General features: G+C 39.7%; 1 protein-coding gene across 15 annotated transcripts in view; it reads right to left on the bottom strand.

Moving 5' to 3' along the window:
- Positions 1-26,099, bottom strand: part of LOC110947120 (cytochrome P450 2J4-like) — a 74,655-nt gene that overhangs the window by 25,576 nt on the left and 22,980 nt on the right. Inside the window, exons 1-9 of one of the 15 annotated variants that reach the window (XM_051947102.1) lie at positions 17,419-17,651; positions 16,645-16,807; positions 16,390-16,539; positions 16,079-16,239; positions 14,409-14,585; positions 14,182-14,320; positions 13,820-14,007; positions 12,161-12,302; positions 11,484-11,896 (exon numbers count right to left, since the gene is read on the bottom strand). In XM_051947102.1, the coding sequence (XP_051803062.1) occupies positions 11,721-11,896; positions 12,161-12,302; positions 13,820-14,007; positions 14,182-14,320; positions 14,409-14,585; positions 16,079-16,239; positions 16,390-16,539; positions 16,645-16,807; positions 17,419-17,619 (1,497 nt within the window). In that variant the 5' untranslated portion in view covers positions 17,620-17,651 and the 3' untranslated portion in view covers positions 11,484-11,720. Of the gene's footprint in view, positions 1-805; positions 994-1,153; positions 1,293-1,377; positions 1,555-2,694; positions 2,856-3,180; positions 3,331-3,435; positions 3,599-4,358; positions 4,637-11,483; positions 11,897-12,160; positions 12,303-13,819; positions 14,008-14,181; positions 14,321-14,408; positions 14,586-16,078; positions 16,240-16,389; positions 16,540-16,644; positions 16,808-17,418; positions 17,659-18,845; positions 19,353-20,754; positions 20,897-21,751; positions 21,940-22,099; positions 22,239-22,335; positions 22,513-23,839; positions 24,001-24,409; positions 24,560-24,665; positions 24,829-25,455; positions 25,762-26,099 lie in introns of those variants that run through there. The other 14 variants (XM_051947114.1, XM_051947112.1, XM_051947120.1 and 11 more) reach the window with 14 other exon arrangements.

Genomic DNA, 26,099 nt, shown 5'->3' with positions numbered 1-26,099 from the left:
CCGGGGGATCGAACTGCAACCCTCCGGTTGCAAGACGGCCACTCTACCCAGTGAGCTATGCCGCCCCCATTAGCTAACGAACATCAGTAAAAGGTCCAGAAGAGCTGCAAAATGGATTATTGTGTTCTGATACAAGGTGTAAAATGCGTGTAATTAGGAATCATCAGCCCAAAAATGCTGAGATTATTTTATGAGTTTTAGCCAGGAAGGTATGTTGGTGTAGTGTCTGATGTCGATGGTTAAACTTTTTTTTTAACTATAACAACATTGTAGAATCTTGTGTTTAATCTGTGACATAATTCTAGAATGTTCAATTGAATGCTGCTTTTGATCAAAAAAAAGCAATTTCTTGCATTTGATCTTTGTCTACATTCTTGTCCAGAAGATCAACTTTTATTTCTGAAAATATTCTACAGTCTTGTCTGTGTAGGTTCTCATTCATCCAGGTCATGGTTATCCAAAGTTGTTTAAATCAATCCACTGTATTTTAAAGTCTTAAAGTCCAGTGGATTGATTTAAACAACTTTGGATATTCTAGAGTCTTGTCGAGATGCTTTTCAGCCCCAAATGACTCTGTAGGGGTCTTACTAAGATGGCTGCAGAGTGGCGAGACTTCTCTCAAAGGACTTCGGTGGAGCCTAAGTTGCAACTTTTACTAAGCAACATTATCAGAGGCAAAGTTGTAGAGTGCTGTCAAAGATCAAGAACATCACAGTTGAACAACTACTAAAAAAATCTCATTTAAATGCTAAGCTAGTACATGAAACACATGCATCAACCAATGCTTAACATGTGGGTTGTGTACCTTTGGGATTGTGTACTTATCCAGTGTGGTGTCCCTGTTTGCACTGCGAACCACATTGAGTGGGACGATGTTGCCCATTCTCTGTATTTCATGGATGACTGCATCAGTATAGGGCATGTTTTCTCTGTCGCTCATGGAGGGATGTCTGGATGAACCAATCACAGCATCTATCTCAGCCTGGACTCTCTCTGCACAAAGTGAAATTAAAAACAATGTCAGTCTGTGTGCTCATCCTACACTTTCTTTACCCAATACAGAACTTAGCTGTGAGAGATGTCTGACAATAAAAAGTCAGAGCAAGATGCTTACAAAAGATGCAGCCATGGCAGATATTACTTTTATACTCACTCTGTATGTCAGGGTAGTAGATCATATACAGCAGCCCCCAGTGTAAAGTCGTGGCAGTAGTTTCAGTTCCAGCACCAAACAGATCAAGAGTGCAAATACACAAATTCTTGATATCAAAACCAGCATCTTTGTCCTCATTCTGTAAGTGACACAAAAGATGGAAGCAGGAATCAGTAAAAATATACAATTAGAACAAAAAGAACAAAGACAAAACAATCTCTCACCTTTCCCATTTCACTGAGGAAGGAGTCGATGTAGTCTCTTGGTGATGAGGGGTCGAGGGTTTCTTTGTGTTCTTTGATCTTCATTTCTATGAAGTCGATTAACTTCTGCTGCAAAGTGAATATCCTCCGATGAGGTCCAGGCAGCCATTTCATCAGCCAGGGTACCGTGCTGTACATCTATAGAGCAGGATAACAGTTATTAAATCCTCTGACTGGTAGGGAGTCATTAACTTCTTTTTTTTTTAAATTTGTTAAAATCATCTTTTAGTGGGTACAAAATTACTATATTATCATTAGCTTTTGAGGAGAGATCCTTACTATAGTATGTCCCTGTGTTACACTTATTTGTCACCTATGACCTGATGGATTTTGATATAAACTTGAGTCATCTGACAGTTTGCCAGAAACACCTAGAGGCAGAAAAAACTTTATCTATAGTTTTGACCATATTTATCCCATAAATTAGTTTTTGCTTCTGCAGTCACAAAATGCTAGTGTCATCCTTGCTACACAAAACCTGTCAGCTGACTCAGGAGTTCCATGAGCTACTAAAATCCAAAAGAAACTCTTCATTGGCTTAACAGCCTCCTCTTTTAATAGTGCAGCCCTGACAAACACAGACAGTCTCTTGGCTACAGCTCAAACTACTTGCTTCAGCAATGGAGGCTTTATACCTGGAACACTAAGATGACGCCCCCAGACTCAACCAGAATGTAAGAGAAACTGTTCTGGAGGTGTGAGTTGAAGATCATAATGGAATAGATCTCACCTAGCTTTCCTAGGTCTATCTGGCAGTCTCACCAGTCACTGGATACAACTCACCACCGGACAGTGATCATCTGACTGCTCATTTCCTCACCTCAGTATCCAAGGCATCTGACATACAAACACTAAGTAAATCATGGACCTTTGGAGAGTCTCCAGGTGGAACCTTCTTGAGGATACCACCCAGGTACTCCAAGAAGGCCAGATACTCTGAATTGCTATTTGATGCAGGAGCACAGAAAACAGTCAGTCAACCCACAGTTACAGGTAGGGAACCATCTGTGGGATGATCTCAAACAAAGAAGCACTGACATGGGTTTGTAAACTGCTCTTTGTCTGGGCCCCTCACCTGGTACCATGAGACCCCCAACCCAACCTTACAGTATGCACCAGACAACATGGCTGGGATGCACAAATCTCTCCACTATGGTGATTCAAGAAGGTCCTTTAACAATACTATTACTAAAAACTGTATTGGCATGTGTGTTCTAGATGACTACTGATTAAAGTATGATTGTACAATACTGTAGTCTGTTTACAAAGGATACTCACCTGTGCCCACACACCTGACTCCAAATCTATGAGCTTATTGAAGGTCTGAATAATAGTTTGGTGCTTCTCATCAGTGTACTCAAATCGATGCCCAAACACCAAACAGCAGATGATGTTGGACACAGCACTGTTCATCAGTGACTGTGTATTAAAAGGCTTTCCTGTAAAATAAAGAGAAAATATAGATCAGACAAAGAAGGTTTGTTAAAAAAGAATGCCATGTGAAAACAGATTTAGGAAAGTGCAAGAATCTGTGCAAATCCACCTCATAACATAATTAATCTTATGTAAACTGTTGCTTCAGATCTAATTCAGAGAACAGAGATGTTCCTTTAACTTATGACTGTTGCTGTATTTGGATCCACTATTGTGTTGGTGTATGCGTCTATGTGTAACGTTGAAGGCAAAAGGCAATCTTTATGTAATAAACATAAAAAAATAACAGAAAGTAATGCAGTTCATTGTAAACCAGAGTAATTTCTGTGCCTTGCTGAGCTGCAAAAGCCTCGGTGAGATAACGACACTCCTCCTGGACGAAAAGCTCCAGAGTCTTCTTGCCCAGACCAAAGTTTCTGAGTGTATGAAGAGCAAATCTCCTCTGCTGCTTCCAGAGATAACCATTTGATAGCACAATGCCTTTTGGGAAAACAAAACAGCATTAGACCAGAAATAATCCGATCCTGCTGGTGTCATTAAAAACATCAGCCAGGAAAGTTTAAAATAAATTGTAAATAACACCACCTCTATTCCCAGTCAATTCCTCGAATAACGGTACAGAGGGCCGATCTACATAGTCTTCTCCTCGTTGGACCAGGGCTTCTCTCATAAGCTTGTAGCCATTTAAGACCACAAGCCTTCCACCAAGGAAGCGGAGACTGAAGATGTTTCCATATTTCTCTGCAAACTGAGCACAGACAGCAGATTGGTGTTGTAGTCCAACAATGAGATGACATATCTTCTGCTTAAAAACCACTAACCAGTGAGTGTTTTATGTTTTCATCTCAGATTTTGACTGCTTCTACTGACATAGCGACTATGATAGCATCTTTAAAAATGCCATTTTGATTCTGATGTAAATCAGTTTGTTCTTCTACTCTAAATTCCCTTGCAGTTATCCCCAGGTACACTGTCTCATTCCACTACTACGTCCTATGAGATACTACAAAAATACAGCAAAGCCAAATCAGGGAGCGCATCTGTTTTCCTTGTTCCCTGAACCTCTGCATACACTTCAGTTTTCTTACTGACTGAACAGATCCACAACTGACGCCATTTCCCAGCGTCTGCACAACAGTCCCACTAATCTGGACAGATCAACACGTACACACGCTCTAATGCAGACACCCACACACGCAAATGCAGCTCTTTCACAATGTACACTGCACTTTAGCCTCATATAGTCTCACAGTGACTTTGCATTTCATACTGTATGAGCATGTGAGAAATGAAAGCTCTTAAATTTTCTTCTTTTTTGGCCACTTTATTGCACTTGAGTCAGTGATTTCTTGTTTTTAATGAGGTCTTGTCTGAATTTTCTGTATTGTAACAAACAGATGAATGATAATAAAATTCTGAATGGATACACTACATTCAGAAATTCCTCATTATCATTATTGTTATTGCTATCATTATTACTTTTATTATTGTTATATATGGATTATTACCTCTGTGAACTGCAGATGAAGTCTTGAAGGCTGGAGGCGAAGCAGATCACCAATAAAAGGCAGAGCCCACGGTCCAGGAGGGAAGTTTTTCGGCACTCTGTTCTTCCAAAAATCAGCCAACAGCAGGAAAACGCAGAAAAACATAAACATACTCCTGCAGTCTAGCCAGTCCAAGCCGAGAACATCATATACTGTCTCCATTTCTTTATTTTCACTGAATTACTTATTTAAGTTTAAACTGAGCTTCCACCATGAAGGAAGGTCCTTCCTGGCAAACAGCTTCTAACAACACAGGATAACAATCACTATTTTATATCCAAGTCTCATTGCTCAGTGGGGCTGGCCTTCAAAATAAAAGCATGTTACTGAGATATTTACCCAATGTAAAATATCTACCACCGTGTAGAAACTAGGGATGTCCAATATTGGCATAAAAATGTAATATCGGTCAATACCACGATCGTTTTTTTTTTGTCTAGCATAGAAACCGATAAAATAATGCTGGGATTTGCAGGCATTTACCAGCGCACAAATGATCACATGATGCAGTTTGATGATGTCATTCACATCATTACTGCATCATGAAGTGTGTAAAGAAGTCCACTGCCGGAATTTGGCTCAAAAAAAAAAAAAAAGAGATGGGACTACCAATGGAATAAGGGGAACGCAGCTTTTGGGAAGCCAATGGGAAGTAGAGTGGGGGCGAGACTTAGAAAGAAGATGAGATCCCGCTGCAGGTGAGTCCATAGTCCACAGTCCACTCAGAGTGTGCAGTATTCTTCTCAGTCATTGTATTATTTCCAACTGAAGTCCACAGTGGTGGATTTGTAGTGGGATCGCAATCCTGTAATGGTCGGCAGGTCGCGGACGTAGTGTTCACTTGTCATAGTTACAGTGACGGCGTGGTGCTATTTCTCTGTTACGGTTTGTGGAAAAATCAAACCCTAATGAGAGCGGCACAGAGCAGACAGCAGGCAGACTGTAAATAACAGGGGTTTATTAACAATGATATGAACACTCACAAAAATGCCAACTAAGGCCAGAACTCACTACTTGTGAGAGAGGGGAGTGAAGGCGGGGTCGTGGGGGGCAGCAGTCGAGGGGGGAGGCGTGCACTGGCACTCTGCACCTGGGGGGAGTGTGGACTTGAAAATCATTTTTGCGACCCCCTCCTCGGCGTCTCGCGAACCCCCGAAGGGTTGCGACCCTCACTTTGGGAACCCCTGACCTAATTGATGTGTCAGAATAATCAATTTCTTTGCACAAATGCTGAGCTCATGTCCTCATCTAGAGGTCATTATCAGTCAGAGTGTCACTCACTCTCATCATTCTCACTGTGCTCTGTAATCTCTTCTTGATAAAAAAAACAAAAAAAAACAAAGACAAAGGTCGCCTGCACATTGTCAGATAAAGACTGAATGCCACAAAGCCAGAAAGTGTAGCTTGTATTTCAGACAGGATACTTAGTCAAATTTAATCATTTGTTTCAAAATGGCATACATTTGTGTCACACAGACAGTCCATGAGATCACAAACCTCCACACATGTGCTCTCAAAGGGAGCAGATGAGCAGAGTCACTTTGAAATTAAATGCAGTTTCATGAAATTAGCTTATGTGTAGCAGCAAATGTGTTGCATTTCCTTTGACTTTAAGCAAGCAGCACAACCTTTTCATCTGAATACATAGAATCAGCAGCATGCTGAATGCTCATAGATGAATGTCAAGACACTATTATAGTGACTTGATTCAAGGGAATATAGTACGTCAGATATGAGGCTATGTGTGGGGTCAAGAATGGTGCATTTCCTTAGAATACATGCAAGCATTCATAACCTTTAAATGTGGATGAAGGGGATCAGAAGCATGCTGAATGTACACAGATGAACACCTGGAAAGACACTAATATAGTGACTTTATACAAAGGAAATGTATCATGTGAGATTTGGGACTATGTGTGGCATCAAGCTGGATGCATATTCTGTCAATTTGTACAGATATGCACAGCCTTCACATCTGTATGTGGATGATCAGCGGCACACTGCATGTACACAGATGAACACCTGGCAAGGTACTGTTATAGTGACTTTATACAAAGGTAGCATACCGTGAGATTTGGGACTGTGTGTGGCATCAAGCTGGACACATTTCAGGCTTCTCGCCAGCGCATTTCAGCATAACGGCCCGTTATGCTCAGTTTAAAAGATTACGCTGTGATTAGGGCCGCTACGCCAGCGCATTTCAACGATTACACTGTTGTTATGAGAGTGTGTGGCTCCGTCATGAGAGTGGGAGAGAGAGCAGCGTGTGTGTGTGTGTGGGAGGGAGGGCGAGGGAGGGGGAGGGAGGGGGAGAGCGAGTGAGACAGACGGGCAGTCGGTGCAGTCGGAGGAGAAGAGAAGGTGTATAGTTGCTGGGTGCCGATCTAGGTTAATTTATGTCTCCCCACCTCAGCCGTACTTTCCTGTCGACCCGTTCCCGTCTATTGCGCGCGCTCGTGCAGGAGGACCTGCCGTTACGCTGAAAAAAATCCTGGCGAGAACCCTGCATTTCCTTTGCAATTGTGCAACCTTCATGAACTGACATAAAACAGTGCCCCAATTATATGTATTTATAGCAGATTACATATAATATGAACCATTAGTGGCTTCTGAGCAATATTTCATGGCATGCTGGCAGAGGAAATGTTCATACATTGTGGAAGATGAGCGGAAGGAATAGGTTTTGTAGCTCAGGAAAGAGACCACGGCCATGTTTAACAGGGACTTGTATCCACTTGCATCTGCAAAATGTTACTTATTTAAGGAAACCCTCCTAAGCTGCTATGGCAGCAGCATCAGCTCACCAATGATGAATGATGACCACTGATTCTAGTGTGTCATTATAAAAGAAGGTTGTTTCAGTGCCTGTATAGTGGCGAGTATTATGTTTGAGTACCTATAGTGTTATTATGGTATGAATTTACCTGAGTGAAAGTAATAGTTTAAGCCTCTTGAACATATATAACACTACTTTATTGACAGTAATACTTGGTCAGGCTGAGACACTGTGGTATTATTAATTATGGGCTTTAACCCACCTAGTTTAAAGTTACAGGTGAGACACCAAGGTATTATTAAGTCTGGAAACTAGCCTCAATTTAATATAATAGCTCAGAGAGATGCTTTTTCTTAAGTAAAGCATCTGACTACTTCCTCTACCACTGACTGGTGGAGCCCTAGTTTGTGTGATAATCTTTGACTTTTACTTTTCCTTCTGGAAGTTTCAAACTTTTACAAGGAATAACCAGAAGCTAAACAGCATGTATGATCATCAGATGAAAGACACCTCAAGTTTGAGGATTGCTCATTTTCATAATGACATTTCCTACAACTAAAAATGTAACTGTTCAATTTATTTAAAAAAAAGCTATTTTATATGACGTGCTAAAAGTATTGCAAAATCCATTTTCACCACAAAGCATTCGGAAAACCCTTCCAATTTTATTCATATTTTCTGTTGTACAAACTTCTGACTCCACAGAACCTGACTGAAGCATCCAGTTTATGCCCAAACTGAATTGCTGAGAACAGCAGCTACCATACAAATTAAACAACAACACTGGGGCTGATTGCACTGATTCACCTCCCACAACTTAGTCTAAATCCACAGTATTAACTTGTCATCAGCATGACAAGCATGAAATAAAAGTTCACATGATTTTATTGCATGTTTCAATACAGTAGATTACTTCAATAATGCGTAAAGGTTCATTGAAAAGGTATAGCGGCTGAATATACGTCCAAGTGATGGCTTACTCTCACCATAAATAAAGAAAGATATAAAGCAGATAATCTTGATCCATTACAAGACAAATGTAGTGGAATACGGTGATGCATTATGAGTTTATCATGGTGTGGCACAGAGGGGGTAAGATTTAGGTGTGCAAATGCCTCCCATGTTATACTCCAGACTGGGCTCCTCTTCAGCAGGAGCAGAGAATCAAAATTTCAGATTAGCAGATTATCGAGTTATCAAACATCCCATTTACTGGTTGCTAAACCCTCTGAGGTTTAAATTTGACAGTAAACCTAAATGTGCTGATGAGCAGACCAGCAAAAACAAAGTTCACCAAGATGAACAAAATTCATTCAACACAAAAACATCACAAAAGCTCAATTCATTCTGGTCTATGAACTGACATTGATTATAGATGTTCTGTTTTAAACGGTTATCTTCAGGGTGGTAAAACAAACTTACACTTTTAGCCTGACAGAATTCCCCTCACACTGGACCCATTTCTTTTCTCACTGAGCCGTTTGCATTAGTCCTCAGAGGGGCATAGCATCGACTGTTTATAGAAAAGTAAGAGACAGAGTTTCACAAGCTACTTTAGTTTTTGTGATTTTCTTTCACTAGATCTTGAGAGACCTCAAGAATGAGGTTGGCTCATTTTCAGAAGTAATATTCCATCACTTTAACGCTTCCTGACTGGGGGGGGGGGGGGGCTGTTTTTCTATGTAAGAGGTTTCAATTTGGTGCCATACATTAATATGACAAATGATCTGAAACCTCAGAGAAATCCTTTTGTAGCCCATCTACCAGTTAAATAGGTAGAAAGGGGCTTTACTTTTGTAGAGTAGCTCAGGTTAATTCAATCTAATATTAGTTCTGAGTAATTATTTTTAAGGACCTTTAACTTTGTGCTATTTCTTTATAAACAAGAATAACAAACAAACAGTATCAAAGTACACAAATAATGCCTTATTTTAATAAAAAAATTATTTTAAACAAGAATTTTCCTTTCAAATGTATGCAGTTCACCTCACACTTTGAACTTTTAAACAATAAACACAACTCTCTATACTAAGCCAGCAAACAACAACAACAAAACAAACAAACAAAATAAACCACAGGCCTGTTTCACTTAAGTTTGTTGAAATCAGTACTCACTTCTCCAACGAGTGAAAACGACAAAATCCAGGTAGTACCTCTCCAGTGGTGCGTGAGTGTGTGATCCAAAGAGCATCAGATGGAGAGCAAAGAAGCAGGATGCAGGTGAAGGTGTGACGTCCAGTGGGTCTCCAGCGTTGCCCGAGGAACTCTGAGCACCCAGATTGGCTCAGAGCGCTATCTGATAGCTGCTTCTTGTTTTCAGGCCGAAAACGATCCCAAGAAACAGTCCAGACCATAGATATACGGTCCAGACGAAGCCACTCGAACAAGCTGTGTAGCTAGCTGCAGCGCAACGTCCCTGTCTGTTAATCGCTACTCAATTCTCCAAAGAGCAGTCAATACAGTTCCACACCTCAAAACTTTGTACTAAAGTCCCGGTTTTTGCACATTACCTTACTAATAATCTGTAGACTCACGTCACTACACTTTAGTGCTAAAACATCTGGAAAACTCCGCTAAGACGATCCACTCCTGAAGGCCCCTCTCCGCTCTCATCCACATGCACGCGCGCAAGCGCGCACACACACCTTATACACGCACGTGCCGTAACTGGATGCCCTTCACGTGAGCCAATTAACCTAAGGTTGATGGGTCCGTACCTGTAGCATCTGTACTAGAGGTACGGACCGTTAAGGTCACTGAAGAGCTGGCGCCGGTTAACTACTATTTGCTGCACATTACAGGCAGTTTATATGAATGACTCTGACGGCGAACATTGTATAATTTAACCAAAAATACACCGTCTCCTCTCACACTTTAGACATTGCAGTTTTTACGCTTTTAGACGCCGTGTCTAAATTGTTTGAAGTCCTGTTCCTATTAATTAGCTTACGGCGTTCAGTGGTGAAAGCGGCTGACGAACTCCATTGCAAATGTTCCCATTTAATTTCGGACGCTAATTTACAAGATAAAGTTAAGGATGTTGAATATGAAACAAACACTCGTGAATGGTGAGGAGCAGCTCTTTAATTCGGCATGAATTTAAAAAAAAACCCACAAACTCGATTTACTGTGATATTGTGAGATTTGTTTGTGGTTATGTAACTTCGCCATTCAACAGAGTCCGCTAACATTAAAGTGACTGACGTGCAGTGTCTGTGTTGACAGACGTAGAAAATACGTCAGGGTTTTGTTTAGGTTGTTAAAATGTAATAGTCTGTCGCTACTTTTGAAGGTAAAAAAATACTTGTAGTTTGCTGGCTGTTAGTTCCGCCATTTCTTTTGTTTGCTGTTTGTGCTTTATTAGAACAGGGTCACGTGAATAAAAAGTTTTGCTATTTTTAATAGTAGTGCTGATTTCAACCCCCAAATCGCTGTCCGTGAAAAAGTCAGATAATGATATTTATAAGACATTATGCATGATAGAAAAGAGAACAGCAGATGACTGACATGACAGGCTCGGCATGCAGATTCACCTCGAATCACGGAAGCGCCTTCATCACTCGGATTACGAAGCCGGCTCATTAATATTTATGCACGTCGGATTACCAGCCAATCACAAAGCGCGTTCATCAGCCGGTTCATTAATATTCATGTACGTCTCATTAATATTTATGATAAGGGAAAGTGCCGTATCCGTAGGCCACAGGCTACGGGTACGGGTCCGTATCTGTAGACACTACCTTAACCTAAAGTAAAGTGCACTCGTGACCACAAACATTTCTCTAGAAAGATTTAGCATTTCCTTTTCCAAAATAAATGAAGTAAAATAATTTAACCATTTTAAACATTCTCATAAATTTTATACATACAATTTTAACAAACTAAAAATATGTATTTTATCACTTTTTAATACACTTTTTAACTCTCTATTTATTTATTTTGCATGAACAAATATTTATTAATATTTTTCACTGGGCAACACTATTAAAATTTTCTGTCATTTTCTGTCCAGAGAACCTGACTAACATATGTAGGTAGTTTATATCCAAACTGGATTTCTGGTAACAGCAGGTATAAAATCACAGACTGATAAACAGCATTGAGACTGGCTGCACTGTTTCACCTGCCACACCTTAGTCTAAAACCACAGCATGAACTTTAACACAAAGCAGTCTACATAAGAAGCATGAATCAAATTCACGTTGAACTGATGGACACACACATCAAGTTTTGCAAATATGACAAAATCAATGTGGAAAGTACAGTATGAATGTGGCTCCCAGGGATTATTTAAAACAAAAGTGTGTGGACATGTTTGGGATTTATTTATTGATTTATTGTTTGCTTAGTTGAACACACAAGATTATTTGAATAATGTACGAGTACAATGGTTTATTGGAAAGTCTTATGTATTATAGAGATGAAAAATTATTCAAAATTATGTTTTACCCACACAACAGAAAAAGAATAATGTAGTAGATATTCCCTGATATCCCTTACAAGGTAAATGTAGTTCCACACAGTGGTTCAGTGTGATAGTTAGTTGTTTATCTTGGTGTGGCACACAGGCGGTAAGGTTTAGGACAATGAGTGAGTCCCAACTTGAACTCCAGACTGGGTTTCTCTCCAGGAGGCGCAGAGAATGAAAATCTCTGAAGGAAGGCGGTGAAAAAGAGGAATAACTCCATCCTGGCCAGAGGTTCGCCAAGACACACCCGCTTACCTGAGAATACACAATACAACAGGTGAGTTTCAATCTCACTATTTACAAGACATCTATTTAGATCATAGATGATTACTGTATTTCTTGGACAAACTTCTGAACCACTGATTCCCCTTCCAGCACAGATCCTTACTAACCTAATAAAATAAGTAATGTACATAGTGACTAAGATAAATAATGATACAGAATCATTTTCACCATTGTCATCCCCTTAAAACCCTTGGCTAAGAAGGAATTGCAACAGGATTAAAACTACTAACTAACCTGCCGAAAAAGGAAGGAAGGCCTCTCTCTTCCTAAATTTCCCATCCTGGTCTAGAAAATGCTGAGGGTTGAAGGAGTGTGGAGTTTCCCACATCGACTCATCATGTAGGACTGAATTCAGTGTTGGCAGGATCATGGTGCCCTGAAAAAATACACAAATTAAATAGCTTAATTAAACAGATGCCTCTGTTGTATTTGGTTTGTCAAGTGAGCTTTAATTAAAAATAAAATTTAATAACATTTGATCAATCTCTATCAGCGATGGAAGAAGCTCACTAAGACCACTGCAAGAAACCTGTTAACTGGTAGCTTAGGTGCACCAAAGTGAAATGGTTGCTTTTGAGGTTTTACACAAGATTCTAGAACGTTGTCATAGATGAACAACAAGATTCTACGATGTTGTCATCATTTGACAGCGAGATTTTCAAAGAGATTCTAAATGCTGTCAGATCAAAAGCAAGATTCTAGACACAATTGTAGAATGTTGGTAAGTAGCTGTTGCTAGTTAGCTACGGGTAAAATGCAAGATGCTTGATTGTCACAGACTGAAAGCAAGATTCTGGGCAAGATTCTAGAATAGTGTCACAAATTGAAAGCAAGATTCCAGAAAAGTCTCTAGAACATTGTCACAAGTCAAAAGAAAAATTCTGGTTGCAATTCTAAAATGTTTACCACATATAAGAATCAAGATTCCAGAATGTTTTCGTCAGTTGAAAGCAAGATTCCAGACAAGATTCTACAATGTCACAGATCAAAACAATATTCTAGTCAGGATTCTAGAGTGTAGGTACAGTTGGAAAGCAAGATTCTAGAATGTTGATGAATATCAGCCATGGATATAGATGACAAGTATGATTCAAGAACTTTATCGCAGTTCGAAAACAAGAAAAGCACTCAGAGGGTGCAGTACTCCACCAAAGCTGCTCAGTCGTTGTATCTTTTCCGACAGCGGAAATCTTGAAAAAATCCGTGGCAGAAATTATGGCACTGCAGAATGTGACCATTTAAAATAGATGTACCCACAAACAAAATGACATTACAATGAGCACAGGCGTGTGTTATACATGTGTACATTATGAACAGATACCGAATCGCATGACCTAAATATATAGCGGGTGGCGGGAATTGATGGGACTTGGAAACACCTCCACAATTTAATCCATTTTTCCTTTTATCATTTCCAACAGATAAGTCCCGATAAGTCCGCAATGGTCGATTTGTAGTGGGATCACAATCATGCCATCGTCAGCAGGCAGCTGATGTAGTTACAGTGACGATATCCCGCTATCCCACAATGATACAGAAATCTTGAACAAATCCGTGGATCCAGACTTTAAGCCGAATCATTCAGTGCCAAATTCTAATCAGGTGGTCCATTTGTCATTTCTGACATTCCCTGACAATTTTCGGTTTTTGAGTAATGTTGCTTACAGACAAACGTACATCCATCGTCACATAACTCCACCGAACCCGAGTAACAAAGGAATCTACAATGGTATCTCTAGAATAAACTGCACCAGTTAGAAAAGGGTGTTTTTTGAGTCAGTAACTCAAAAGTATTTAATTTAAAGCTATATTGGCAGACATGCTGACTTCTGAAAAAAACAACAAGCAAAACACTCACATGGAATAACTCTCTGTAACGTCTGGATTGTGTACCTTTGGGATTGTGTACTTATCCAGCGTGGTGTCCTTGGTAGCCATGTGGGCCACATTGAGTGGGACAATGTTGCCCATTCTCTGAATCTCATGGATGACTGCATCAGTATAGGGCATGTTTTCTCTGTCAGTCATGGAGGGCTGTCTGGATGAACCAATCACAGCATCTATCTCAGCCTGGACTCTCTCTGCACAAAGTGAAAGTAAAAAACATCAATCTGTCAGCTGAGAAGATGACTGAGGGGGGAAATCACACATCACACACCTTCTCTATCAATACAAGACTAATTTGTGACAATAAAATGTCAAAGCAGGACAATTATACAAAATGTAAACATTCGACATACTAGTCATACACTCACTCTGTATGTCAGGGTAGTGGATCATGTACAGCAGCCCCCAGTGTAAAGTAGTGGTAGTAGTTTCAGTTCCAGCAGCAAACAAATCAAGAGTGCAGTAACACAAATTGTTGAGATCAAAACCGGCATCTTTGTCCTCCTTCTATAAGTGACACAAGAGATGGAAGCAGGAATCAGTTAAAATATACAATTAGAAGAACAAAAAGAACAAAGACAAAACTATCTCTCACCTCTCCCATTTCAATGAGGAAGGAGTCGATGTAGTCTCTTGGTGATGAGGGATCGAGAGTTTCTCTGTGTTCTTTGATCTTGATTTGAGCAAAGTCAAATACGTTCTGCATCAAAGTGAATATCCTCTGATGAGGTCCAGGCAGCCATTTCATCAGCCAGGGTACCATGTTGTAAATCTACAGATACAGTTATTTGATTTCAGATAGACAGTTAACAGTTATTGCATTTCTACTGAGTTAAATTATTTCAAGTGGATAAAGATTTACCATATTCACATTAGTTTTTTTCATATTCATATTACTGCATGTCATTTTGATCCACTTATTAATCATTTAAGAGTTGTCTTGGTTTGATAATTAACATTACATCCCCATCCAAAAGTGTTGGAACAGTGAGGCCAATTTCCTTTGTTTTTGCTGCAGACTGGAAACATTTGGATTTGACATTGAACGATTAATAATAGACAAGAGATCAACATTTCAGCTTCTATTTCCATGTATTTACATCTGGATGTGATACACAACTTCGAAGATAACATCATCAATTTTTTTAGTGTAGCACAGTGGGAGAGAGATTCAAAATAGATTGAAGTGAATAAGACTTAATATTAAGTTGGAAATCCTTTGCTTGCAATAACTGCATCAAGCCTGTGACCCAGTGACATCACCAATTTTTTTATATTCTTCTTTGGTGATGCTTTTCCAGGCTTTCACCGCAGCCTCTTACAGTTGATGTTTGTTTATGGAGGGACACTGCAGATGAGTGTGGTGAGGCTTTATTCTTGTGTGGGAAGTCCCTGCCGGAGCTTGCCAGGATGGAGAACAGTGTCCTTGGCAATGCCCTAGAGGGAATCCCAGAAGAATCAGAAGAAGAGAAGCAGCCCAGCAACTCCAATATTGAAAGCACCAACAAGATTAGTCTCCTCTTTCACATCTTCTGGTGTCGCCTCTGTACTTTTGTTCATCAAGTCTTCTGCAAACAGTAGATTGTGATACCTTCACTCCTGCCCTCTGGAGGTTGTTGCTGAGGTCACTAACGTTTGTTTTAGGCTCTTTCTTTACAGCTCTCACAATGTTTCTTCTGTCAAATACTGCTGTTTTCTTTGGTCTATCCCTCGGTGCCTGTTACTTACTACACCAGTGGTTTCTTTCTTCTTCAGAACATTCTAAATGGTTGTACTGGCAATGAACAATGTTTGTGTAACAGCTCTGATTGATTTTCCATCTTCTCTCAGCTTCACAATCGCTTGTTTTTCACCCATTGCCAGCTTTCACCTCTAACTATATATGCAGTCTGCACAGGCAAAAGCCAAATCTGAAACTGAACATAGACACTGAGTGCTACTTATTGTTTGAATAATCAGTGCAATAGGACACACGAGGGCAGCAAAACACACCTGTCAGTCACATGTTCCAATACTTTTGCTCACATGAAAAATGGATGGGTTCAAACAAAAGGTGCTATTTTCTCAGTTGTATATCAGATCTAGACATAAATAACTGGAAATAAAAGCTGAAATGTTGATCTTTTGTCTCATATTCATCATTTTATGTCAAACTCAAATGTTTTCAGTCTACAGAAAAAATCAAGGAATTGGTCTCACTGTTCCAACACTTTGAGGGGAGAGTATATGAATCACAGCTGTTGAATGTTTACTAAGGAGACTTACCTGTGCCCACACACTTCCCTGTATGTACAGTAACTCGTTGAATTTCTTAATAATAGACTCAAACTGCTTATCAGTGTACTCAAATCGATGCCCAAACACCAAACAGCAGATGATGTTGGACACAGCATTGTTTATCATTGACTGGGCATTAAAGGGCTTCCCTGCAAAATAAAGACAAAATATTGATCAGACACAGAAGCGTAGACCTCTAGAAACAGTCTCAATGTTGCAACATGACAACCTTGTTAAGAAGTAATTAAAAAATTTTGAGAAGTCATGTATCATTGCAAAACAAAAATGATTTATTGTACCTTGGTTATCTGCGAAAGCCTCTGTGAGATACCGACACTCCTCCTGAATGAATAGCTCCAGAGTTTTCTTTCCCAGACCAAAGTTTCTGAGTGTATGAAGAGCAAATCTCCTCTGCTGCTTCCATGGATTGCCATTTGATATCACAATGCCTTTTGGAAACACAAAACAACATTAGACCAGAAGTAATCAGACGCTGCTGGTCTTTGTAAAAACACCAAATGGCAACTTTTGAAACAAAATGCTGAAAACACCACCATTATTCCCAAACAATTCAGTGAACAATGGTATGGGAGGACGATCTGTGAAGTCTTCTCCTCGATGGACCAGTGCTTCTTTCACAAGCTTGTAACCATTAAGGACCACAATCCTTCCACCAAAGAGACGGATGGTGAAAATGTTGCCATATTTCTCAGCAAGCTGAAAAACAGACCACAGATTGGTGTTGTGCTCAAAAATTTACTGGCACCATATAGACTACTTTTTCATGCTTAGTTTCAGGCTTAGTCAGTTCTGGCAAACCGTGTAATGCCTCAGGAAGGGGAGGCAGAGCTTGGCCCAGGCTGTGAGATAGATATCTAATGTTCACTAAACATCCCTGTTCATTTTGACTTGACAAACATTTTTATGTTGTCACTTTAAATATCAATGACAATAAAGTAATTTCAAGCCTTGTCCTATAGGCCGCCAATTGCAAAATAATTTGCAGTAAGCAAACTGTTTTAAAAGAAGAATCTAAAATAAATTCTATATGTTTTATATAATTTTCAGGTTTCAAGAGTTCACATTTAGTTGTGTATTAAAGGAATGTGTTATTTAATTTAATTACCCTCTGAATGTATTCACTTATAGACATGTACCATAAAACATCCTGGGCGCTGGTTTGACTGTTTTGGTGTGACAGCATCGTTTACACTGCAGACCTTGTCTGCACTTGTCGAACAGTAGCTTTGAAATTCTGCCTTCAGTTGTAGCTTTTCTGAAGATATCTAAACATAAATATTAATTTACTTTAGTGTGCGTGCTCCTACCTCTGTTAACTGCAAGTGAATCTTTGATGGTTTAATGCGAAACAGGTCACCAATGAAAGGAAGAGCCCAGGGACCGGGGGGAAAGTTTCTCGGCACTCTGTACTTCCAAATGTCAGCCAAGAGCACAAAAATGCAGAGAAATATTAAAATGCTCCTGGTGTCCATCCACTCCAAACCGAGAACACTGAGTATCTGCTCCATGTCTCTGCCTTGACTGCAGCTTCCAACACTGAGCAGAAGTCAGTGCAGGTAAAGGTAAAATGTGGGAAAGAGGACTTTGGAACTGCTGCATGTTACCTAACCTGACTGACATGGGATTTATATAAAACATTGGGGTGTGGCTCAGAAAAGATGACAAATATAATTGATTGATTTAGTGATCACCTATTTGTTCCCGTTCTGCATCATGTATGCTGGAAATGTTTTTATTTTTGCAAAGAAAAACACAAAATTCTAAATAAAGTAGACTATAAAGCTTTTCTGTGCCAATTTATAAGTGTAAATGTAGTTATTATGTAAAAAGAAAACAGGTAATTCAGGAACGGAGTCGCAGTTCAAAATATAATGGAATATGCATTTAGGTTTTCAGAGTTTGTGTTTCTAAAAAATAGTAAACTTCCTTTTGAGGTTTATGGGCTAATTCGTTTCTTTTCTGTACCAATTTTGTGGTGGAAATGTCATTTATTTAAAAGGAAACTCAAAAATTAAGAAAAGAAAAAGTAGTATAGTGCAGAAAGGTGTCAGACATTCTCTGTTGCTTAGTCTGAGACATAGCAAAAATGTGTACAGAAGTTACATTATTTTTCATTCAAGAAAGCCGAAGAAGTCCACGTGTCCGACTTGGTTTCTGTTTGTTGTATTTTTTTTAATATGGAGGTTGTTAATTGGTTTTATGATTATTTTACTGTGGTGATAGCACTTATTCTCAAATGAAGGCTATGAATAATTCTATCACTGGTCAAGGTGTCTTTGTTTTTCAGATTTTCTTTCACTAGCTATTTTCCATCTCTAACTTTAAAAGCTTCACAGGGAAAATCCAGAGGTTTGCTGATAACATATCACACTTTCTGTACCTGACAAACAGCACAGAGAGTGACTTATGCTCCATTTGCCAAACACTGGACTAAAGCTACAGTATGAACTTTAACACACAGCAGACTGAATGAGAAGCATGAACTACAGCTCAACTTGATTTTTTGCACAAACATCAGGTTCCAACAAGTCTGACAAAGGAAGTATGCAACGTCATGGTAAAACTGCCATGAGTCGTATTACCTGAAAAATAAAACACAAACAAGTTGCTTGGTAATTTAATCTATCTATCAGCAGTGAAAAGGAATGAAGTAATGTAGTGAGCAGTGAATTCTGTTAAAAACATGAATGTTTGCAGGATTTATTTCATATTTGAACACAGTAGATTATCTAAATAATGTGGAAGAGTTTATTGAAAAGGTTGAGAAGAAGAGAAATGCTTCCAAATGATGTTTAACCCATCCATTCTCTATACACCACTTTATCCTCACTAGGGTCGTGGGGGGGCTGCATCCTATCCCAGCTGACTCGGGCAAAGGCAGGAGACACCGTGGACAGGTCGCCAGTCTGTCACAGGGCTACATATACAGACAAACAATCTACCCACACTGCAGAAAAAGAATAATATAGCACATTTACTTTATTAAGATTACAAGATAAATGTATTTAAACAGTCATTCAATGTGATGAGAAAGAGACATGGTTCAGCTGAGGACAGTTAGTTGTTTATCTCGGTGTGGCACAGAGGCGGTAAGGTTTGGGAGCGCGAGTGCCTCCCAGTTTGAACTCCAGACTGGGCTGCTCTCCAGCAGATGGCGAGAAAGAAAATCTCTGAAGAAGGGAAGTGAAAAAGAGGAATAACTCCATCTTGGCCAGAGGTTCCCCGAGACACACCCGCTTACCTGAGAATACACACAATAGAGTTGTTAAGTTTTTTTCACACCATTTTAAAGATAATCACTTTGATCACAGATTATTATTGCAGCGCCAAAACAAACTCAGCACATCAAATGGCGCTTTTCCATTAGCACCTACTTGGCTCCACTCAGCTCAACTACTCGGTTTGTGAGGTTTTCCATTAGGATGTAGTACTGCTGTGAAGGAATCTTTCAGAAAGTTTTCAAGAAACAGCCATCAAGCAGTCTTCAGAGTCTGATGCAAATAATGTTTATTCAATACATAGGCTGTAAAAACAAACATGAGCAAAATCTCGAAATTTTACCTAACTACACAAAGTGTTACATCGTCTTTTATACCAATGCAAACTCCTTCTAAACACACCTCTTCCATTCTGGACAGCCACAACCCATCGTCTTGACCCAATCAAAATGTATATGATGTAATCTCACCAAAAGCTAGACCACCTCCTCTTTTTTTATTTCTGCTAGGTTGGCATTATTTCTGCTTGACTCAGCGTGCCCTAGGTTTCAACTCACGAGAGCAGATATAGAGAGGACATGAACTTCCTGTCTCATGCCTTATATGGGCTCCATAGGCTTCAGTTGGGTTGCTGCTTTCCACTGGATTATTCAGTGTGCTCATAACTTCAGTTAGCATGTTAGGTCTTCCAATTTTATCTTTGCTCGCTCTTAAATTAGCTTCACACATCCTTTTTATCTAATTTGATCATTTGTTCAATCTTGAAATGCCACAATAGTACCTGTTACCAGGTATTATTTTAGTACCTGCTTGGCCAGGGTTCCAGGCGAGCTGAGTCGAGCCGATAATGTGACATCTACAGAACGCAGGCCACTGATTGGAGAGGGAGTGACGACACTACACAGCATACATATTTTAATACCCAATAGCAATAAATTGTAGCCATTCCAGTGTTGTACATGGAACTGATATACGATAACTGTAGCCTACTACCATTAGCTTACCCTCACACGTCGTCTAGTTCGTATCCTCTTGTCTTCGTCTTGATGCATCGCCTCCCAAATTCTCCTGTTCTCCTGAGTATTTCAACTCGCTGCCCTCAGCTCTCTTCTTTTACTTTGAATCTGACAAAAAGCCATAGACCGAGCAGCAGGTGTATCATTGCCTCGCTGGTCAGGCCGTCGTACTATACAACTCCGTCCACGATGAGGTGGTACTCAATTTTAACGGAAAACGACTTAAACCGAGTCGAGTCGAGATGAGCCAAGTAGTTGCTAGTGGAAAAGTACCTTTAGAGACTGTAATCCTTTCCCAACTAACGAACCTCAAAATGCAAATAGTCACTCAAGCAGTTGATGAAAAGCAATGACATGTAGTCTACTTTTTGTTTTTTGGCCTCTTTAAAATCCAAAAATATTGACTCACCTGCAGAAAATGGAAGGAACGCCTCTCTTTTCCTAAATTTACCATCCTGGTCCAAAAAGTGCTGAGGGTTGAAGGAATGTGGAGTTTCCCACATCGATTCATCATGCAGGACAGAGTGCAGTGTAGCCATTACCATGGTGCCCTGAAGAAATAACGCTGTTAAAATGATATATAAAACAGCTATCTCCAGTATTAATTCTAGTGAACGCATCATACAGGCCACTTTAAGAACTTCTGATCCATTAGCTAATTAACATCAGTAAAAGGTCCAGAAGAGCTGCAAAATGGATTATTGTGTTATGTTACAAGGTGTAAAATGCATGGAATTAGGAATCATCTGCCCAAAAATGCAGAGATTATTTTATGAGTTTTTGCCAGGGAACTATATGATAAATTTTATTAGTGCAGCATCTGGTGTCAGTGGTTCAACTTCTTTTTTTGATCTATGACAACATTGTAGAATCTTGTCTTTAATCTGTGAAAGAATTCTAGAATGTTCACTTGAATGCTGCTTTTGATCAACAAAGCAATTTCTTACATTTGATCTTTGTCTACATTCTTGTCCAGAAGATCAACTTTTATTTCTGAAAATATTCTACAGTCTTGTCTGTGTAGGTTCTCATTCATCCAGGTCATGGTTATCCAAAGTTGTTTAAATCAATCCACTGTATTTTAAAGTCTTAAAGTCCAGTGGATTGATTTAAACAACTTTGGATATTCTAAAGTCTTGTCGAGATGCTTTTCAGCCCCAAATGACTCTGAAGGGCTCTTACTAAGATGGCTGCAGATTGGCGAGACTTCTCTCAAAGGACTTTGGTGGAGCTTAAGTTGCAACTTTAACTAAGCAACATTATCAAAGGCAAAGTTGTAGAGTGTTATCCTAGACCAATGACATCAGAGTTAAACAACTGATGATAAAGAAAATCTAATTCAAATGATAAGCCAGTACATGAAACACATGCATCAACCAATGCTTAACATTGCCTGGGTTGTGTACCTTTGGGATTGTGTACTTATCCAGTGTGGTGTCCCTGTTTGCACTGCGAACCACATTGAAAGGAATGATGTTGCCATTTCTCTGTATTTCATGGATGACTGCATCAGTATAGGGCATGTTTTCTCTGTCAGTCATGGAGGGCTGTCTGGATGAACCAATTACAGCATCTATCTCAGCCTGGACTCTCTCTGCAAAATGTGAAAGGATAAAACAATATCAGTCTTTGTGCTCATCCCGCACATTCTCTCCCAATACAGTACTAACCTGTGAGAGATGTCTGACAATAAAAAGTCATAGCAAGACACTTATACAAGATGTAAACACGGGATATACTACTCATACACTCACTCTGTATGTCAGGATAGTGGATCATGTACAGCAGCCCCCAGTGTAAAGTAGTGGCAGTAGTTTCAGTTCCAGCACCAAAGAGGTCCAGAGTGCAGTAACACAAATTCTTGATATCAATGCCAGCATCTTTGTCCTCATTCTGTCAGTGACACAAAAGACAGAAGCAGGAGTCAGTTCAATAAACAATTAGAAAGACAAAAAGATGAAGCACAATACAAACACACTGAAAAACTCACCTTTCCCATTTCACTGAGGAAGGAGTCGATGTAGTCTCTTGGTGATGAGGGGTCAAGGGTTTCTCTGTGTTCTTTGATCTTCATTTCTATGAAGTCGATTAACTTCTGCTGCAAAGTGAATATCCTCCGATGAGGTCCAGGCAGCCATTTCATCAGCCAGGGTACCATGTTGTAAATCTACAGAGCAGGATAACAGTTATTAAATCCTCTGACTGGTGGGGAATCATAACCTTTTTTTGTTAACTTGTTAAAATCATCTTTTAGTGGGTACAAAATTACTATATTATCATTAGCTTTTGAGGAGAGATCCTTACTATAGTATGTCCCTGTGTTACACTTATTTGTCACCTATGACCTGATGGATTTTGATATAAACTTGAGTCATCTGACAGTTTGCCAGAAACACCGAGAGGCAGAAAAAACTTTATCTATAGTTTTGACCATATTTGTCCCATAAATTGGTTTTTGCTTCTGCAATCACAAAATGCTAGTGTCATCCTTGCTACACAAAACCTGTCAGCTGACTCAGGAGTTCCATGAGCTACTAAAATCTAAAAGAAACTTTTATTTGACTTGACAGCCTCGTCTTTTAATAGTACAGCCCTGACAAACAGACAGTCTCTTGGCTACAGCTCAAACTATTTGCTTCAGCAATGGAGGCTTTAAACCTGGAACACTAAGATGACGCCCCCAGACTCAACCAGAATGTAAGAGAAACTGTTCTGGAGGTGTGAGTTGAAGATCACAATGGAAGGTCCTTTGCCATCTCACCTTCACGACCCTTTTAGCTTTGCTAGGTCTATCTGGCAGTCTCAACAGTCACTGGATACAACTCACCACCGGATAGTGATCATTTGACTGCTCATTTCCTCACCTCAGTATCCAAGGCATCTGACATACAAACACCAAGTAAATCATGGAACTTTGGCCTAGAGTGCTCTTATGTACACTTATGAACAGCCTTATGCTTGATAATTATGTTTATTATGGACAATTCCTGACTAGCACAGAAGTTCCAGTAATGGAACACTGCTCAGATTCAGGTTAGGAAGGCCCCTCCTCCCAACCACGTGAGTGTTGAAGTCTCTCAGCAGAACTTTATAGTCTCCAGGTGGAACCTTCTTGAGGACACCACCCAGGTACTCTAAGAAGGCCAGATACTCTGAATTGCTATTTGATGCAGGAGCACAGAAAACAGTCAGTCAACCCACAGTTACAGGTAGGGAACCATCTGTGGGATGATCTCAAACAAAGAAGCACTGACATGGGTTTGTAAACTGCTCTTTGTCTGGGCCCCTCACCTGGTACCATGAGACCCCCAACCCAACCTAACAGTATGCACCAGACAACATGGCTGGGATGCACAAATCTCTCCACTATGGTGATTCAAGAAGGTCCTTTTACAATACTATTATTAAACATTGTATTGGCCTGTGTGTTCTGGATGACTACTGATTAAAGTATGATTGTACAATACTGTAGTCTGTTTACAAAGGATACTCACCTGTGCCCACACATCTGCCTCCAAATATACGAGCTCATTGAAGGTCTGAAGAATAATCTGGTGCTGCTTATCATTGTACTCAAATCGATGCCCAAACACCAAACAGCAGATGATGTTGGACACAGCACTGTTCATCAGTGACTGTGTATTAAAAGGCTTTCCTGTAAAATAAAGAGAAAATATAGATCAGACAAAGAAGGTTTGTTAAAAAAGAATGCCATGTGAAAACAGATTTAGGAAAGTGCATGAATCTGTGCAAATCCACCTCATAACATAATTAATCTTATGTAAACTGCTGCTTCAGATCTAATTCCGCGAAAAGAGATGCTCCTTTAACTTATGACTGTTGCTGTATTTGGATCCACTATTGTGTTGGTGTATGTGTCTATGTGTAAAGTTGAAGGGAAAAGGCAATCTTTATGTAATAAACATAAAAAATAACAGAAAGTAATGCAGTTCATTATAAACCAGAGTAATTTCTGTGCTTTGCTGAGCTGCAAAATTCAAATCATATATCTATGTCTTACATAGTGAACAGTAATGTATCATTGTAAAATAGAGTTTTTGTGCCTTGCTGATCTCCAAAAGCCTCGGTGAGATAACGACACTCTTCCTGGATGAATATCTCCAGAGTCTTCTTGCCCAGACCAAAGTTTCTGAGTGTATGAAGAGCGAATCTCCTCTGCTGCTTCCATGGATTACCATTTGACAAAACAATACCTTTTGGAAAACCAAAACAGCATTAGACCAGAAATAATCCGATCCTGCTGATGTCATTAAAAACATCAGCTAGGAACATTTAAAAATGAAACGCAAAAAACACCACCTCTATTCCCAGTCAATTCCTCGAATAACGGTACAGAGGGCCGATCTACATAGTCTTCTCCTCGTTGGACCAGGGCTTCTCTCATAAGCTTGTAGCCATTTAAGACCACAAGCCTTCCACCAAAGAGACGGAGACTGAAGATGTTTCCATATTTCTCTGCAAACTGAGCACAGACAGCAGATTGGTGTTGTAGTCCAACAATGAGATGACATATCTTCTGCTTAAAAACCACTAACCAGCGGGTGTTTTATGTTTTCATCTCTGATTTTGACTGCTTCTACTGACATAGCGACTATGATAGCATCTTTAAAAATGCCATTTTACTACTGATGTAAAATCAGTTTTGTTCTTCTATTCTAAATTCCCTTGCAGTTATCCCCAGGTACACTCTCTCATTCCACTACTACGTCCTATGAGATACTGCAAAAACACAGCAGAGGCAAGCCAAACCGAGTCATCATCGTTCCTGTACTGAAGAATGCCTCTCCATCCTGCTTAAACACTTCCACACAGTTGCACTTATCTCAGAAGTAATCAGGGAGCGCATCTGTTTTTCTTGTTCCCTAAACCTCTGCATACACTTCGGTTTTCTTACTGACTGAACAGATCCACAACTGACGCAATTTCCCAGCGTCTGCACACCAGTCCCACTAATCTGGTAAGGTCAACAAGCACGTGCGCTCTAATGCATAAACATAACACCCACACACGCACGCGCTTCTATTTTTTCCTCATTATCATTATTGTTCTTGTTATCATTTTTACTGTTGTTGTTAATATGGATTATTACCTCTGTGAACTGCAGGTGAAGTCTTGAAGGTTGGATGCGATGCAGATCACCAATAAAAGGCAGAGCCCACGGTCCAGGAGGGAAGTTTTTCGGCACTCTGTTCTTCCAAACATCAGCCAGCAGCAGGAAAACACAGAAAAACATAAAAATGCTACTGCAGTCTAGCCAGTCCAAGCCGAGAACATCATATACTGTCTCCATTTCTTTGTTTATTTTCACTGAATTACTTATTTAAGTTTAAACTGAGCTTCCACCATGAAGGAATGTCCTTCCTGATAAACAGCTTCTAACAACACAGGATAAGAATCAGTTTTTGTATCCGAGTCTCATTGCTCAGTGGGGCTGGCCTTCAAAATAAAAGCATGTTACTGAGATGTTTACCCAATGTAAAATATCTATACCATAGTGTAGGAACATTCAATTTCAAAGTGCTTTATGCTGATAATTCACATCTCAGGATCATATATAAAATATAACTGGACTGTAACTACAAATGCCGGAATCTGTCAGCATTACTTAAATTCTATAGCTGATAAGGTGGGGCTTTTTGTCATTACTTTATTTGCTGCTGAACAGCTCAATCAATAATATCCTAAAATAATGCAATGCGCAAGCCAGCATTCAGGAGGCAGCAGGAAGAGATC

The sequence above is a fragment of the Acanthochromis polyacanthus genome, chromosome 4, assembly GCF_021347895.1.
Source record: "Acanthochromis polyacanthus isolate Apoly-LR-REF ecotype Palm Island chromosome 4, KAUST_Apoly_ChrSc, whole genome shotgun sequence".
Taxonomy (NCBI): Eukaryota; Metazoa; Chordata; class Actinopteri; family Pomacentridae; genus Acanthochromis; species Acanthochromis polyacanthus.
Note: the sequence above shows the minus strand (reverse complement) of the source record. Positions and strands in the feature narration are given on the sequence as shown.